This window comes from Bos grunniens, chromosome 26, assembly GCF_055505025.1.
Source record: "Bos grunniens cultivar Pamir isolate PY7600 chromosome 26, Bosgru_T2T1.0, whole genome shotgun sequence".
In the NCBI taxonomy this organism is placed as follows: Eukaryota; Metazoa; Chordata; class Mammalia; order Artiodactyla; family Bovidae; genus Bos; species Bos grunniens.
The window spans coordinates 23406796-23424544 of NC_141190.1; the positions used below are offsets into that span (position 1 = coordinate 23406796).

The following is a 17749-nucleotide window of genomic DNA, read 5'->3' on the forward strand; positions in this document are numbered from 1 at the left end:
AAAGCAGAAGATGCTTGTTTCAGAAAGAGCAAGGAGTGGCTGGAAAGGTGGGTGAGGGGCAGAGCAGGGAGTGATGAGGTCAGAAAGGCATGAGTAAACGGGGGCGGTGGGGGGCAGGTAGGAGGCGGCCAGGACATGAAGCACTGTAGGTGCGCTGCCTCCACTCAAAAGATATCTGCTGAATGAATGAATGATGGATGAATGAATGAACACCGAATGCCTGGGCTATTGGGGCTCTGAATGTTTCCCAAGGGAGCCCTGTGGGCTAGAGGCTGCCAGGCCTTCGTCCTGGGGAGGTGGGACTTGAATTGTGCCCTAAAGGAGGGGTGAGCAAAACACAGAAGAGAGGACAGACATCCCCGAGAGGAGGTCTCTATGAACACAGGTGGGGAGATGAATCCCTGTCAGGGGGCAGCAAGGATTGCTCATCTGGAGCTCAGGGTGTGTGTGAGACCCCGTGATTGACAGGTCGATAAAAAAAGATTTGAGGTCAGACCAGAGGGGACTTGAACGATAGGATAAAGCTTGACCTTGCGTGTCTCAGAGCAGCGGGGCCTCCACAGGCATCTGAACAGAGGAACTGAATGTTAGAACGATGGCTCTTCTGAGCACTAAGGGGTGAGCGGCCAAGCAGTGGGGACAAGGGGACCAACTAGGAGGCAATGGGAGGTCCCAAGGAGCAAGGAGGTCGGGGGGGGGGGTGGTGGCGCAGTCAGGGTGCAGGTTGCCTCAGCCCAAGGAGCAGGAAGGACTGTGGCTGGACCTCTGGGTCCCGTTGCTCAGGCTGAGAGATGGAAGCCGGGGTCAGGCCCTGCTCCTTCCCTCCCAGCCAGTCGTGGGCCCCAGAGTCAGCAGAAAACCCCGGCCCTGGGGAGGAGGCGGGGGCGCAGAGCCAGAAGCTGCTGAGGGAGCACTGGCAGCAAGATGCCATTGTACGTCCGCAATCAAGATACTTCAGAGGAAATCAAAAGCACCAACTGGGGAAATGATGTGTGCACGCTCTCGCTTTCTCTCTCTCTCAAGCACACACACAAACTTCTGCCTCCAAAATGGGTCAAGTGAAGGCTGTGGGCGTGGGCTGGAGAGGGAGGGCTGGCAGGAGAGGAGGCCCAGGGCCCCGAGCAGCCTGGGCGCTCGTGCCCACTCACCCTCCTGGCATCGGGGTTGGCAGCAGCTGCGGGGTGGGGTGGGACATGAGGATAAATATACACCTCCCCATGCATATGGATAATGCACACAGCTGCCCTGCCTGCTTTGCGCTCATTAGGACCAACTGTTTCAGGAGCGGTGGCAGGCGGGCGGGAGGGGGTGATGTGCCCATTCACAGGCTGGGGGTAGGGGGGCTGCTTGCAGCTGTGCAGACACCTCCCCCCTGCCTGGATCAGCATCCCAGCCCCTGAATTGCCCCGTCCTCCCTCTTTTCCTTCCTCCCAACCTGCTGCTCTCCAGATCTGAGGGTCTCAGGGTGGGAAGGGAGCCTGGGGAGTGAGTCAGGAGGAAATCCAGGCTGCACCCCCACCAGAGCTGGGGGAGTTGAGGGGATGGTTGGATTGTAAGGTATCCTCTGGCCCCAGGATGGGCTGCTGCTTGCAAACCCAAGCTCCTTATCTATTTCTCTCCCAGTTCCATCTGTAGCTTCCAGGCAGGAAAACTGCTTCGACCCTGTCATCTGGAAGCTCCGGGGAAGCCTCAGATCATATTCGAAAGCCCAAACCAGGCTTGCTCTGTGGCCCCAGACAGAATCAGAGGGGCTTGGGAGTGATGGTGCGATGGCACAGGCTTCTGCCTTCTCAGCAGCAAGGGAGGCTGGTGGGCTCCAGTTCACCAGAGCAGGTCGTCCAGGAGAGACTGGGGACTGCATTGGCGATGTGAGTGTTAAGAGCCTGGTCCAGGGGGAGGTCTGGCTGATGTAATAAGTATGACTGACCCCGGCTGAGGGGCCCTCAGCCAGTGCCAAGACTTGCACCCTGGTGGGGTCAGGGGGGCATCCTTTCCCAAATGGGTGTGCGGAAGCCACGTGCCAGCCTTGCCCAGTCTTAGGAATTTGCATTCCCATTCTGTTAACAAGGCAAAGAAAGGGGGAGGCAGCGTCTGTGTGTGACTCTGCAGTCGGCCCTTTCTCTTGCCCTCCAGTGATCTAAGTGGGCTCCAGGGACGTCTACCACTTTGCTGCAGCCCGTCTCTCCTCCTTCCGGGCCAGGGCACTGGGTGGGGGCTGCAGAGCCCTGGGGGAGAATCGAGGCCCAAAGGGTCACAGCCTCCCCAGCCTTTTTCCTTTGTTGTCAGGGCGGGGCCTGGCCACCGCCTGCCCCCTCTGCTGGTGGCCTTCAGAGCAGCAACCACCTCTGGGCTCTGTGAAGTTTCCTGTGGATCTTAAAGAGGTGGGTGGCAAAGTGAGAGAAAGAGACGTAGGCCTTGGCCTGGTTTCCTGGAGCCCCGCTCCCCACTGTTCTCAGCTCCTGTGTTTAGTCAAGAAGGTGCCCTGGAGAAAAATGGTCTTTCTATTTAAAGGGAACCCCAGCTAAACCATTTCCTAGCTGTGTGTTTCTAGGCCAGTGACTTACGCTCTGAGAGCCTTGGTTTCCTCAACTGGAAGAGAAGGGTGGGAATGGTTACCCTGTGGGGTACAGAAGGATCCAGTCAGTGAATGACTAACAGGAGGAGTCGTTTGTTGATCTAAATGGTAGTTCTGACCTCAACCCTTGCAGGTCTCAGCTTCAGGTATCCACCTGAGTTCTCCTGCAAACCTTGCCCCTCCTTGACTCAGCTTGCTCTCTGCCTTTCTGTCATTAATATTTCATTTCTTTACTGAAGGCTTTTTGTCCCTGGGTCACTGCTATTCACCCTGGGAAAAGAAACCTCTCCCTGCTCCTTTGTGCCGGAGTCCTCAGCTCCTTTTCTGAGTTCAGAAGCCAAAAGGGGAAAAGGTTTCATGAGACGGGCTTGGGGCCCAGCAGTCAAACAAGCCCAGGTGAAAATCGTGACCCTGCCCCATTCTCATGCTGTGATCTTGAGCAAGTGAATCCAGTTCTCTGAGCCCTAGCCTCAAACTGAGTGATAACACCTGTAGTTATTAATGTTGTTGCAAGGATTAAATGAATGATAACGGCCAAGTGCTTGGTACAAGTGGATGCCCTGGTCTGACCCTGCAGGGGCCTGGTTGTTGGCTGTATCACCACAAGCTCGTGTCTGTCTGGTTCTGGACACACACACACGCACACGCACGCACGCATGCACGCACGCACGCACGGACATGACACAGGACGCAGTGCTGGACCAGCAGGTTCACTGCAGGGAACAGGAGCTCTCTTCCCCTCCTCCCTGCCCAGCTCCCATGCTGCAGCTTCTCCGTGTTCTGCAGTGTTGGAAAAGGAAATTACTGAACAGATTGCAATTAAGGGGGAGGTGGGGGGGAGAGAGAGACAGAGGCCCTGAAATGCAGCTTGACTGAGCGCTAAACTGTGTTTTTGCCCAGAGCCAATCAGGAGCCGCTGACAAGAGCCTGTTCCCACTTACAAATCTAATTGCAGGAGGTGGGGCTGGGGTGGCCCAGGGAGCCCCCTGGAGAGAGGAGGGGGCTGCCAGCACCTCTGGGAAGGCTGCTGACCCTTGCAACACGTGGGGGGCCGTGTGGGAGGGCAGAGGTTCTTGGAGGCCTGGGAAAGCCTAGACTCCAGAATTTTTGCCTGTTATTATAATAGCTACCAATGATTTAGTACCTACTCTGCACCAGACATTCATAACTTCATTTAGTTTCTTGGAGATTCAACAAGGTAGGTGATTACCTCATGTTACAGGAAGAAACTGAGGTACAGTGTTCCTACTATGTGCTAGCTATTGCCTTCTATCTACATCTGTTGCCATTATATCTCTCTTCAATCTCCCTACCACTCTTGTCCCATTTCACAGATGAAGAGGCAGGACTCCAAGAAAGGAAGCAACTTGCCTAAGATCACAGCTGATTTATGGATGGGCAAGGATAGATTTTTGGGTCTGAGTCCCAGGGAATACAGTATAATTGTCTCACTGTCGCTGTATTGAGCAGGGCATTCTGGGTAGAATTGTCAGATTTAGCAAAACAACACAAACACAACTGGGATGGCCAGTTAAATGTGAATTTCAGGTAAACAGTGACTTTTTTTTATAAGTATTATGTCTCAGATCTATGTACTTATATTCAAAATGATTCTTTGTTTATTTGCAATTCAAGTTTAACTGAGTGTCCTGCCATTTGTCTGGCAACACTAGACTTTCTCTCTCTTCCTGCCTCCAGCTCCCCTCTATTCTGCCAACAGCTTGCCTTTAAAGGCCAGCCCTTGGGACCAGTCAGGCTGGTATGTCTCTAGGCTGCTGAAGTGAGGCTGCCGGAGGGGAAGACGAGCTCTTCTCCAGAGGGCAGAGCTCTGGACCGGAACCCACTTTGCCTCCTACTGTGTGGCTTTGGGCAAGTCTCCTCCCTTCTCTGAACCCTGTCTAAAAGGAAATAGTATTAGGTAATTGCCAGTATCCTTGCAGCCCCAATTTTCCTAATTTCTCCCTTTTTTCTGTCTGTGCAAAGGATGGCACCAAAACAAAATAATTGTGCTGCCGTGGGGACAGAGGACAACAACAGTTGGGACAGGGGACCCCTCCTTCCCTACCCACCCACCCCCACACCCCCCGCCAGCAGCACTGATCAGAGAAGACCCCTGGTGTGGACTTGGAAGGCTGGGGGCTGAGACAATGAGCCATTATTGTGTTACTGTCTTTGTCCTGGGGGGCCGGTGGCAGCTTACTGCTGCCTTCAGACCTGGGTTCCCAGCCCACTGGCACTGATGACTCTGTGATCTTGGGCAAATGCCTTAACCCAGGCCAGCACCTCATTTTCCTTAGCTGTAAAGTGGGATTAACACTGCCCCATGACATCGATGAAGGGTCTGCTTTGTGAGAAGGGCTTAATAAAGGGTTATGTTTATTGGTGGTGGTGGCGTTCATGTCACACCCTCCTGCAGAAAGCACCTTGAGAGATGCTGACCTCTGAAAGGACGAGCTCACTGCAGCCCTCTCCCCTCTCTAGCAAAGGACACGACGCTTTCCAGGCTGCCTTCGTTTCAGCTAAATTTTATTTGTCGGATTTTTGACAGACGTCTAAATTATACATTGAATTTTCCACATGACCAAATACCATGTCCCTTCCTTTGATTATCATTTTCAAAAGATACTAAAAAAAAAAAAAAAAACTTTTCGATGGAGCAGACTGAACCCTGAAACCACATGGAGTGCAGAGCTAAAAATAAAAGGAAGTAAGAACTGGCCCCTGAGAAGGAAAGAGAAATCAAAGCAAACTCTGACGGGAATCAAGGGACGAGTCCTGGCGAGGGTGACATGGTGTCACCCTCCGGGCCAGGCCGGATAAGGAGCGGCCGACAGCGAGGGTGGGGCCCAGAGTGGCGCAAAAATAGCCATGGCTTTAGCCCAGAGGGGAATAAAAGAAATTTGTTAAAAGCCAGGAAAGAGAGAAGTGAGCGGGAGGGAGGGAGGGGGCAGGACCACGTCCTTCCCGCAGTTTGGGAGCTGCGGACCTTAACCCTGGCACATCTCTACCCGCCAGCATAATCGCTGACTCTCAGCTGTGCGCCGACATGTTCCCCAGCTCAGCCCACATCAATGACACCCTTGTTTCCATAGTAACCAAGGGAGAGTGAAGGGGAAAGGGTGTGCTGCCCTGGGCTCAGGGAAGCCAGCCAGAAGGAGCCGCACGGGGGAGGTTGGGAGGAGGGGAGGGGAAGGAGTTTTTCCCACAGCTGGTCTGAGCACACATCCTGGGGCCCCTGTCCCAGGCCTGGCCTGCCCTCTGGCCTCCACCCCTCTGCCCTCCCTCTACACATTCAGATGCAGTCTTGCCCAGAGCCAGTCTCACCACTGAGACTCCCTGGGAGTGGAAAGACCCAGCATCCCCCTTCTAGCTTCCAATTTTGTCCTCCACGGCGGGGGGCGGCAGGGGGGTACTAGGGAGAGAGGAAAGGGGACTTTTAGAAGCATTTTGTTTTTACAAATGCGAGCTGTCAAACTCTGCGATTTTCAGGCTCCTCTCATCTACCCTGTGAGCCCCGGGAGGGTTTGGTAGGGCTCAGAGGGAAGATGAAAGCCTGTGACATCCACAATGTCTCTGTGTCTTTAGCTGAAAAGCAAAGCTGAACATTCACAGAGGCTGTTATCAGACGAAGGCAAGTGGCTTCTGCCTGCTGGCCGAGGCCCTGGGCGGGGGTAGGGGGGGTGCCCTTTCAAACAGTTCCCTAAGTTGGTGGTAAAAGGACAAAAATATTTCACAGATCATCCACTGCTAGAGTCCAAGTTCCACATAGCTGTTAGCAAATCGAAGACCTCAAAGCAGGCATTTTGCCCCTCAGATAACACTCATGCTGCACTATTCGAAGGGAATCCGTGCTGCACTATTTGGAGGGAAAAAAATATTTTCATGTGCTAGAGCCATATTTGCAGCCGGATAGAAGGGGGATTTCTGGTCCCTTGTAATTCTGTTTTGCTTCCTTTCAAAGGCATCTGGGTAAGACAGACAAGCCTAAGGAGGCTGCAGGGAGCAGCAAGCTCACAGTGGTTTAAAAACACTCACCTTTTGTTTTGCAAGTCCCCACAGGTCTGTCCATAGCCACCCCAGGGCACCTTTTCATGTCTGGCCTTGTTAATGACTTTCACCCCAGACCGCCTTTGAAGCGGGCCATGCCTCAGCCTCCTGGGCACAGCTTGGTCCATAAAGGCTGGGAACTGAGGGCCAGGGGCTGGAGCAACCCCTTCAGTCTGTTCACATGCCTTGGTGGGTTTGGAAAGGGCTGCCTCCTGGGATGTGAAAAGCAGCTGGCCTGGGACCCGTCAGCTACTGGACGGTCTCTTATTCATTCTCTGAAAACCCGGGAGGCCAGGCACCAGAACAGAGCTCGGTTGGAACGCCAAGGGATGCTCTGGCCCACCTTCCCTTGTCTGAAGCTGGGGATTTCTTAAGTCTCAAGGAAACAAGCTCTTTTTGCAACACAGGGCAGGAGAAATCTCCTGCCATTCCTCTCTGATCAATCAACAGAGGACACATTTTGCTAGAGAGAGGCTGAGGGGACCAGGAGCTGGGGTGACTCTGGCTTCTCTGGGCAAGGCCCCCACAACCCTACCCACCCAAGCGCCTCCCGGCAGCAAGCCCTCTCCACCCTTGAGCAGCCCACACCACCAAGTTGCCAGCACTGTAAAAATTGATCTCTTCTGAAGATCGATCTGCCTGGCTTTTCTCAGTGGAGCAGGTTCATGGTGAAGCTGCATTTATTTTTAAAATCTGATAGCAGCGGCCTATTGTGATCATTTAAACATAGAATTCTTTGAGCTTTAGAAATCCCTTCTATGGGACGGCCGTGGAGAAGGCAGCTAATCTCGGAGTCAGCTGCTCACTGCTCCATTGAACTGGAGAAAGCCTGTTTACGCTAGCCTGAGCCCTCCATGTGAGGGCTTTTTAAGGACCTTGTAATTTTTCTGGAATTAAACCTCCCACCTCTCCTTACATTCCAGATGTCATTACAGTCAAAAGTGGTAAGAATTTGCTTCCCGTGTGGCTGGCTGGGGGGTTGGGGACGGGGTATGTTTCTGTGGTGACTTGTCTGCAGGAAAGGATTTTTTTTTTCCCCCTTTCCAAAGGGTGAGGATTACATAGTCTCTTACCTGCATGACAAGATGGTTTAATCATCTGCTGTTCCTCACCTCCCCCTCCTTTCCCTGGCCCGTGCAGCTTCCCACCCAGACAGGCTGCAGCCATGGTAATGGGTGATGGTAGAGATCATTGACCAGCATGAGCAAACTATCTTGGCTTCAAAACCACGGGGGAAAGTAAGGACAGGTCAGGAAATAAATGACCACAGCCTAAACTGTGGTCCTCTTCCTCTCTCCCCCACTGTTTTTTTTTTTTTTTGAAAGAAAAAAGCCCACTGGAATTGTCTAAACTGCAATGCAATCTCTTGCTCATTTAAAAGATCTCATTTTCTAATCATGTGCTTTGAGATATTTAATACTATTTCAATTATGCAGAAGAAATAATATAATTCCTTTATTTGAAAAATGATACTGAGCCTCAGAGATCAGTTAAATCTACGGCTGGAATGGGGATTCTTTTTAAATGGTGTTGCTCCTTCTCTTCATACAGCTGTAGCTGTACACAGATGGAAAAACATTTGGTCAGAAAGCAGCAAATTAGTGTTTTTCAGGACAGAATTCAGCTCCCGCATCTCCATTTGTCGAGATTTTATTTCTTCTTTGCGCTGACATTTTTGCAGACCCAGTTCATGCCGTCCTTTGAGGGAAATGGGTAGAGAGGCAGTGTTAGTTGTAAGTAAGGCACCACACACTCCAGCCCTCGAGGGGAAAGAGAGAAGGTCCCGGGTCCTCCCTCCCCAGCCACGGGCTCAATGGCGCTTGCCTGCCCCAGGGGCCCACCTGGGTGACCAGGGACAGTGACCTCCTAGGGAGGAGTGGGGAGGCCTCTGAGAGGTTGAAGGGAGACGGGAGGGGGAGTGTCAAGAGCCTGAACTTGAGATGGGTCCTCAGGAACTCCCTCTGAAAAAATAAACACATCTGCCTGGATCCCAGGCCTGATTGAGGAGCTATCAGGACAGATTCCAGCCATTTTTGGCTTTTTCTAAAAGCTGACCTTTGCTAGGGCATTAAATTCAATAATCAGCCACCCTTCTGGTGCCCCGGTGTGTTTACAGTGTGACAGTGTACACTTGGGCTAAATTAAATTTCTTTTTGGAAAAACAAACCGACTGCAGTGCGCGTTACTAGACACACACTGGGGCAATGTGTATTCATTTTTCTCTGTGCAGCACCAGGGAAGGTTTAAAGGGGCCTGGCCTGGTTCTTGCAGCTTTAAGCAGTACCAAGCAGAGGGACTGGGGAGAAGGTTCCCTTAAAGGCACAGTAACCTTGAACGTGTCCTCTCTTAGAAGGCTGGAGGACAGAGGTAAAATCCACACAATGTCTATGTACAGCCACCTGGCAGGTGGCGTATCTTGTGGATCCCAGGCCCACCAGAGACGACCTCTTTTTCAACCCCCTTAGGAGCCATCCCTGAAAGCTCACTTTCCCCAGAGTCTGTGTGACCCTAAGAGTTGCGCAGAATTCTCAGAAGCCCAGAATAAAATCGAAGGAGGCTCCTGCAAGGCACCCCCTCTCTTTTCCCCTGCTTCTGTCACACACAGACGTCTCAGGGCATACATGACATTCAGAGCCCTGCATTTCCTGTGACCAGGGAGCTAGTCGTTGAACCTGAACAGCTGAGACAGCTTAAAGTAATAAATATCAGCTGACACCCTTGGCCATTCGGAGCATTAATCCCATAAACAATACATCACGGCAAAACAACCAGCAGGCATCCTATCTCCTGGCTAATCTGACCATAACCTGAATTTACAGTGATTAAAACTCCGCCAGTTGCCATCAGAGCACTTGGTTGGGAGAAGCAGAGTATCTGATGGCTGTCCCAGAGCAGACCTTAGAGGAGGCTGGCCATGGCCCACTGCACAAAACCTCACAAAGGTGGACAGCACCTGGCAGCAGCAGGGACCGCGGTGGGGTGGATGGCGAGGTGAGAGAGGGTGGACTCCGATTACAACTGGGTCAGTGGCTTACTCTGAAAAGCTGAGGCCAATTTTAAGACCATTTTTATGAAAAGGACTAATTTCAAGAGAAGGATGTTTAATTTTAGGAGCTAATTGGTTTCCAGGAAAAAAAAAAAAGATCACCTGCCAGGAGACAAAAAAGATTTTACAAATAAAAGAGAGATGAATAAGATAACCATCTTCTCTTTGCCTTCTAAGGTGAATAGCTCAGCACTTACGTGGCACTTTCCATCTGTAGGAACCCGCACAAACACCATCAAAGGTGCGTACCTCAATATTTCCTGATCTATAGAGACTTGCACTATTTTATCAAATCATCTTAGAGAAATCAAGAGCAGTGTTCCCACTGAATACTGTCTTCCCTCTTGTTTTACGGCTGATTACAGAGGGGGCTGGGCTTCTTTTATTGTATGTAACTCAACATGAATGCACTCAAAGAGATAGGAAAAATATTTACTCAGCTGCAGGAACCCAAGGCAGAACGTGGAGGGTGAGGGGCAGCTTTCTACTGGGTATCTGTTATGGAGGCAGAGGGGATTTGAATGGGGAGCCCTGCTGAGGGGCAGTGTCCTCCAGATGTGTGTGAGAGCCCCAGTCCTGCCAGCAGAGGGCGCTCAGAGGTCGGGCCCCACCAGCTGACCTGCTGGCGGGCGGGGCGGGGCGGGGGCACTTTCCATAGCTGCTGCCTGCAACCTGGAGTATGGGAAGCTGGGAAGACTTAACTCCGCTCTGGTTCAGGAAGGCTGATCTGTCTAAAGTGTTTGGAGGCTGGGGGTTTGTGCCTTTCCTGTTACTGCCCAGAGGAGGACCTGAACTGGAGCTGGGAGGTGTCAGGGAGGCAACAGTCAACAAGGATATTACCTCAAAGGTGCCCACTGGCAAGGAAAGATTCCTGAGGGGAGGGTCCATGCCAGACTGGCTTGGGGTGGTGTTTACAGAACTTCGCACGATGGCTGGCCTGCCTGCCTGCTAAGTCACTTCAGTCCTGTCTGACTCTTTGCGACCCTATGGACCATAGCCTGCCAGGCTCCTCTGTCCATGGGATTCTCCAGGCAAGAATACTGGAATGGGTTGCCATGGTCCTCCTCCAGGGGATCTTCCCAACCCAGCAGCAGACACTTAATTAATTTCTTTTAATCCTTGTAACAACCCTTTGAAGTAGGTACTTAGGTATGAGGAAATGGTGGCACAGAAGAATGCGTGGCAGAGGCGGGCTGTGAACCCAGGCAATCTAGTTCCAGCGCCCGCGCGAGTGCACCACTGACCATTTCTCAATGATTGAGAGCAAGTGCCGGGGGAGGAGCTCTGCCTCAGGCTTAGGGAGAAGCTGTGCTTACCCTCAAGTTGGCAGAGGGAGCAACTGCAGTTTTTTTTCCTTATGACTTTCAGCTGAACACAGGGGCATGAGAAGGAACAGCCCCAGACAAGCGCCTGGCGTGGCTCTGCTGCAGCTCTGAAGGTGCCAGAAGCTGTTTCCGGCCACTCACCTCTCAAGATTCCTAGGTTGCCAGGTACTGATACTTGTGGAATCCTACATTTTTATATCACAGCACGATCCCAGCATATTAACTCGCTGCAAGCCTGCCATCTCCAGCGGAATCTCTCTCTTTAGAGACAACATCATTGCAAGAGGAGGAACCTTAAATCAGCAGCCACATCACTCTGGCCTTAATTTAGCAAGGCTTTGATTTTCTTTTAAACAGATGACTGAGAAAAAGGTGATAGTTTACCTGAAGCAGGTTACTGCTCTGCTTCCAAAGAAGGAAATGAACTCGTAGGTTTGTTTAAGGGCTGAACCTTTACTGTCAACTGGTTTGACCAAATTTCTGCAAACTGGATCTTCCTCACAGGGCTGACAATCTCATGGTATAGTCCTCCCTTTCTTCCTCCACTGCCCCTCCCCCTGACCAACCTTGCTGAAACTGAATTTGAATTGATTGGCTTAGGAGAGACACTGAACCTCAAATACTAAGCTTTCTCTGGCCTCTTGCAGAGGAAATAACTGCTACCATGTCATGGGATTATTCCCTACTAACCACTGGGAAAAATGGAAGGTGGCCCCTAATCACATGGGTGGAAACCTACTTGATCACAGAGCTCTCCATTTCGGGATTAAAGGCATGATGCCCTTTCTATGGGAAGAGTGCACCCCTCATACTCTGATCTCTCTGCAATGCATCCGTCACTGCTCAGTGGTAGGAAGGAAGGGAGCAGTGGCAGCCATGGTTGGGTGGGTCTGGTTGTTTAATGCCACGAGGACTACACCGTCACATCAGTAATTGCTCAGGCCCGTGTGAGCAATGCAGCCCATTCCTTTGTGCCACTGGGCCCCCAGGGTCAAGGAGCAGCTGGAGGCAGCATACATAAAATATTGCTTGCTATTAATACTTTTTCTGGTGACAAAAGGCACTGCCCCAGAGAGGTAGCAAAATTGCATGACCCAAGCTTGCTTTCCTACTCTACAGAGAGGGTTGAAAATTTAAAAATAAACCTGAGGTCTGACTTGCAGATAAGCAGTTCCATACACCCTGGGAGTCAAAAATAACTGAACCAGGCCTAGAAAGAGGTTGTAAATGTTATTTTTTAAAAAAATATTGAAATTCTGTTGGCATATTAAAAAAAAAGTTTCCCTCGGATCAAGGAAAAAGAAACAAAAACAAGAACCTGGGCTAGTTTAGAGTTCATCTGTGAGGCACTCCGAAGGACAGCTCACACGGCAGGACTCAGATGGCTAGAGGCCCTTGCTAGAGGCCCTTTCTGTGAAGGTGAGAGCTCTCTGAGCCGGATTACGGCTCCTGCTCGGAGAAGGAAGACAGGGCATATGGGAGCGATGTGAAAAGAAGGTATGGATGTGAGGTGGGGGCATGGAGAGCAATACCCAGGAGAACCTTCTGCTAGCTTGAAGCTACTGGTGTAGGCAGATCTCTGTTATGACTAAGGTTAGAGCCCAGGTTGAAACTGCTGATCTCTGCTTTGAAAGGAAATTCTAAAGCAGTATAATTTTAATTAAACACACACACACAGTTCTGGGGAGGCAATGTCTTCAAATACCTGAAACTACCACCGCCAGGGAGAGCTGTGGTTTGGGATTCACATTCAGGTCTGCAGGTGGAAGAGGGACTGATTTCTGTACACCTTTCTCTGACTCTCAGCCAGATCCTTTGTTCACTATTTTCCAGACACCCAAGGAAAAGCAGAGAAGAGTCCCAGGGTTAGGTGTTGTTTACGAGAAACCCTGGCAACCCTGGATGCAGACGGAGGCTGCTCCGTGTTTGCAAGGGGTTCTGCTGGAGGGGGCCGTGGCTTTTCCCTCCCGGACACAGTTCAGTTTCGCTTTGCCCTGCCTTCATCTGCTTGACATAACTGGGTCTCTCTGACCACTCCTCTGGATTACGGGGCTCTCCCTGGCAGAGTTTCCAAGACTGATGCTCTCCTTCAGCTTTTAGTGCCCCTTACCTGCCTCTGCTCTCAACAGCTCCCCCTGAAAACCTGCTTTAATTATGTGATGGGCTGCCTCCTCATCAACATCAGTCAGGCAAACAAAGACCGGTTCCCAACTCTCTAGAAACCCGCAAAAGCCAATTTCCACATCCAGAGCCAGGGACTGCCTGGCTGCAGGTATTTGCCATCAGAATATCAGGTAAAACAAGAACCCGAAATCCACCTCAGGAATCACTAACTTCCACAATCTCGAATCATGTATTTAAGCTGCTTGGCTAAGGAGAAATGAGTTCCCTGCCCGAGTAGTCTCCTCACCTAGCAGATGTGTTCCCCCGACTCACCCACTCGAGGGTTATTTATCAGCACAGGACAGGCTTCGCAAATGCATTTGATCAGGCATACACATAAAACAATGTAAAAAGACAGTTGTTTTTAAATATCTGGAACAGTAACGGAAATTCCAGGTGTTTTTTTTTTTTGACTTCTGTATATTTTCTTTCAGGGTCATTAGGGCTGTGGTCCCAGTTGCTTGACCCCTATCACGACTGAGCATTTTGGTAGCTCTCCCCATTGCTGACCAGCTTTCAGGGGGCCATGGGTGGGGAGGGTAGAATGGGAAGATGAGATAGGAAGTTAAGGAATTTTAAGTAACTTTTTCACAGAATCTCTGTCTGAAAGTAAAGTCTTTCATTTTTAGGAATACTTAAAGCCTTAATTAGTACGAGTCATTAAAAGGCCTGCTCTTGAACTAAGCAATGCAGGGAAAAGAATTCTACGTAACTCTTTTTCAAATGAAAAACAAGAAATTGGCTGAGTGGGCAAGAGCTTAGGTCAAAGGTATTACCTAAGAGGGACATGGTCAATCAGTGCCTCACAATGAATGTTGTTTCCACAGAAAACTCCACGACCTTTCTCCAGTCCCCAAAGGTTGCCATTAAAGGACAATAGACAGCAGATTCCCTTCTTAATTAACATTTTTATTAAATAACCCATTTCAAATAATGGTTAAATTCTCTAAATTTATATCATTCTATTAACCATAATCTAATCTCATTAACCTTGAAATCCCAGTCTTAAGTACCCAATTCTATACACCATGGTACTATCTACTAAACTAATTAAGTGACCTTCAAACTATTTCTCCTCCACATCAGATCATTATTTTTCTTGCTCATGGTTCTTTGCTGGATCTCTCATGATCTCGCACTTCCTGTGAACCTAGTTGCTGAAGGTCCCTGATCTGGGAAGAATTTTCTAACAAAATCAAACCATACAGGACTGTCTGACTTGATTCCTGCCTGCCCCCACCCTCTGTCCGGTAGCTCAGGCCTCTGTCCCAGCCTGAAGATCCTGTGGCTTAAAGGGAACTCCCTTTCTATGGCAGATCGACAGTTGGGAGCAGGGAGTCCATTCTCATCTCTGCCTAGCCAGGGTGGTAGGGGTGTAGGCTGGGAAGACAATGACCGCCGCGTCCTCCCACCTCCTCTGAGGAAGCCCCCTTGACCTGAATACAGATCCTCTAAAGACTGATTTGAGGGGACCCTAGCTCCTCCCTTTCATATCCCTAAGGCTGGCTGAAGAAACAAGAGCCTCACTGCTAGTTCCAGCTTTGCTTTTTCTTCCTTTTGACACTCTGGCCAAGGGAAAAAAGATCACACAGCTGTCAGTTCCCACTTGCTTAGGAGTACGCATACAAAATGTATTTCTTTTCTTAAGCTCCACCTTTAGAGTCCCCAAACTCAAGATCCTCTACTTTCTACATTTGGGCTCTAAACAATTTGAGAGAGGCATAGTCCTCTTGCTGAAGTGGTCTGTATAAACACAAGAAAGCTGTTTCTTTTCCTGGGCCTTTACCCTCACCAAAATAACCCTAGGCCCAATGAGCACCATCTTATGCACAATTGAGAGAAATACTTTAGGTAAAACTTGATTTTTGTTTAAAAGTAAAAAGCTAACTAAAATGATCAGAATCTCCCTATGCAAAAACATCCTGGGCTGTAACAGACTTGTTGGACCGACTTGTAAATTAAGCTGAAAAATACCCAGTTAATTCAAAACCTGATTGACACATACAACCATATATGTGACTGTAATTTTATAGAGGAGACCTAGGAAGAATAAAACTATTAATGATCGTTTCATTGCTGAGTGGGATTAGAGGAAATGAAAGAACTTTTTAGTTTTTAATTTTATGTAGTACTTTGATGGAGAAGGCAATGGCACCCCACTCCAGTACTCTTGCCTGGAAAATCCCATGGACAGAGAAGCCTGGTGGGCTGCAGTCCGTGGTGTCGGTAAAAGTTGGACACGACTGAGCAACTTCACTTTCACTTTTCACTCTCATGCATTGGAGAAGGAAATGGCAACTCGCTCCAGTGTTCTTGCCTGGAGAATCCCAGGGACGGGGGAGCCTCGTGGGCTGCCGTCTATGGGGTCGCACAGAGTCGGACACAACTGAAGCGACTTAGCAGCAGCAGCAGCAGTACTTTGATATGATTAACAATGAGAATATATTGCCGTACATATTTATTTTTGAACACACTGTGGGGCTTGTGGGATCTTAGTTCCCTGATCAGGGATCGAACCTGGGCCCCCTATACAGAGTCCTAACCACTGGACCGCCAGGTAATTCCCAAGAATATATTGCTTTATAACCACAATCTAGTAAAGAAGAAAGGAAATAGATGAGACTTAACACTTGCCCCCTCCCCAAACCTAAACCTCACAGAGACTCACAGAGCTCCAGCTTCCCTTTTGGGGACATAGCTGAAACCACCTCTGGCTACATCACACACACACACACACACACACACCCCAAGAGCTTCTGAGAGCACGCACACACACACACACACACACGCCCCAAGAGCTTCTGAGAGCAGGTATGGAAGGGTTTGGAGCAGGGGCGCTTGTCTTGTGCTAACTGGTCTGCCCTCAGATCCAGTGGCAAAGCACAGAAGGGGCCCTGGCAGTTTGTGTAACACAAAGGGAAAAAAACAGGCAGCGCACAGATGGAACAAGTGAGATAACTCTAGGAAGTGATTATTTGCTGGAGATAAAAGCGATTACATTTGTCAAATATCTGCAGGGAAAGGGAAGAAGAGTGTTAGGAGGGAAATGGAAAGAGGCTGCTGGACAACGATGGAGAACCAAACCCAACACACCAAATCATAGAAAAGCAAACTGGCCACACCACCAGACACACGCCCTACGGCAATGAGGGGAGATGCCATCTCTCTAGACGCTGTTGGCCCCTCACAGCACCCTGCAGCGGTACTGTCCCGTTCTCACGGCACTGTGTCACCACCCTGGCAGGTATACCAGATGTTGAAAATAAGGCGTAGGGGGCATGCTGGGGGCTTCAGAATCAAGAAGCGGTCCTAGAGGGCTGACTCTAAGGGTTGACTGGCTTGAGGTTGCTTGGCAGGATGCGTCAGAGCTGCAATTGTTGATCATTCTTTGAGGACACTGCCTCTCTGGTGTCTGGGTTACCATCGTGTTCTGTCCCAAATTAATATCAAATGAAGGGGAGCCTGCTCTTCCGGTACACAGTTCCTCGGTGTAAAGCGTAAGGCTTTTAGGCGGCAGAAGCCTCCCTGTGGGACACCAACCCAAAGCAGCAGGAAATAGACACCAACCCTGAGGGTAGTTGAGACAGCCAACAGAAAAAAACGAAACACTTCTAGGATAACTAGTGTGTGGTTGATGGCTCTGTTACCTTGAGAGTGCCAGGTAACAGAGCACTGGTATTAGCATCCATAATAGCAGATTCAACTCAAAACCCTCAGCCCAGTCATCAGAGAATCCTAGAGTTGGGAAAGCAGTTTTGAAATCTTCTGTTCCGACCTCCTCCCTAATGGGGCAGCTTGTTGCTTGTGTGGGGTGGTTTATCTCTGGCTTTCCTGGACCAGTTAATGATATCAGATTGGTTGCTAAGTAGGAAAGAATCAGACGCCTCCAGGCCCTCCACATCCTGGAATGGTTCATCTGTCCATCAAAGGCTATTTGTTTCATATCTTTTTCTATCTAGATCCGTGCAACCAATGAGACAGGCTACCTTGGTTGCCAGGTGACCGAGCCCTCCGGTGACCTCACCTGAACGCCCTCTCCTGTGAGAGCTGAGCAAGACTGGATCTGCCAGAATCGGTCGCGGATGGTGTGCAGGTTCAGTCCTTCTGCAATTTCAGAGGCAGGGGCTGCTGTGAGCAGATCCTGCTTATTAGCAAAGATGAGCACGGGCACGCAACTTAGCTTTTCTTCCTCCAGTAATTCAGCTAGTTCCTGGATCATTTGGGGAATAGATGGGGAAGAGGGGGACGAAATCTATGATATTTAACCATGTACTTCTAATTGAAACTAAATAAAAGTTAAGCTGATCAACTAGTAACTTTCAAGGGCAGTAGTTCTCAAACTTGAGCGTGTGGAAGAATCTCCTGGCAGATTTCAGGGCCCACCCCAAAGATGCTGACTTTGGAAAGTCTAAGCCAGGGCCCAGGAATCTGCATGTACTCCTACTAATAAAGTAGTTCTGTTATAGGGGGATTCATAAATCATACTTAGAGAAACTCAAGGGAGAACAAAAGTTGTGGTTAGACATTTAAAACTTACCCAAGGTTATTATATGCAAATAACTTTCAATGCATATATATACACATATACATATG

The 17749-nt window shown here is 49.8% G+C and overlaps 1 protein-coding gene and 1 long non-coding RNA gene across 8 annotated transcripts in view; one reads left to right on the forward strand and one right to left on the reverse strand.

Moving 5' to 3' along the window:
* Positions 1–2089: 2089 nt before the first annotated feature.
* LOC147344241 (uncharacterized) lies at positions 2090–17472 on the forward strand. 7 transcript variants are annotated; one of them, XR_015155286.1, is made up of 4 exons: positions 2090–2381; positions 9846–9909; positions 11037–11158; positions 17116–17472. It is a non-coding gene; the product is annotated as an uncharacterized LOC147344241 (long non-coding RNA). The 7 variants fall into 7 exon arrangements; XR_015155287.1 differs by lacking the exon at positions 2090–2381 and adding an exon at positions 3539–3773; XR_015155288.1 differs by lacking the exon at positions 2090–2381 and adding an exon at positions 7443–7566.
* ARL3 (ARF like GTPase 3) overlaps positions 8051–17749 on the reverse strand; it is a 29975-nt gene continuing 20276 nt past the window's right edge. The window contains exons 5-6 of the mRNA XM_086377504.1: positions 17181–17366; positions 8051–8320 (exon numbers count right to left, since the gene is read on the reverse strand). Coding sequence (XP_086233630.1) covers positions 8273–8320; positions 17181–17366 — 234 coding nt within the window. The 3' untranslated portion in view covers positions 8051–8272. The remainder of the gene's footprint in view (positions 8321–17180; positions 17367–17749) is intronic.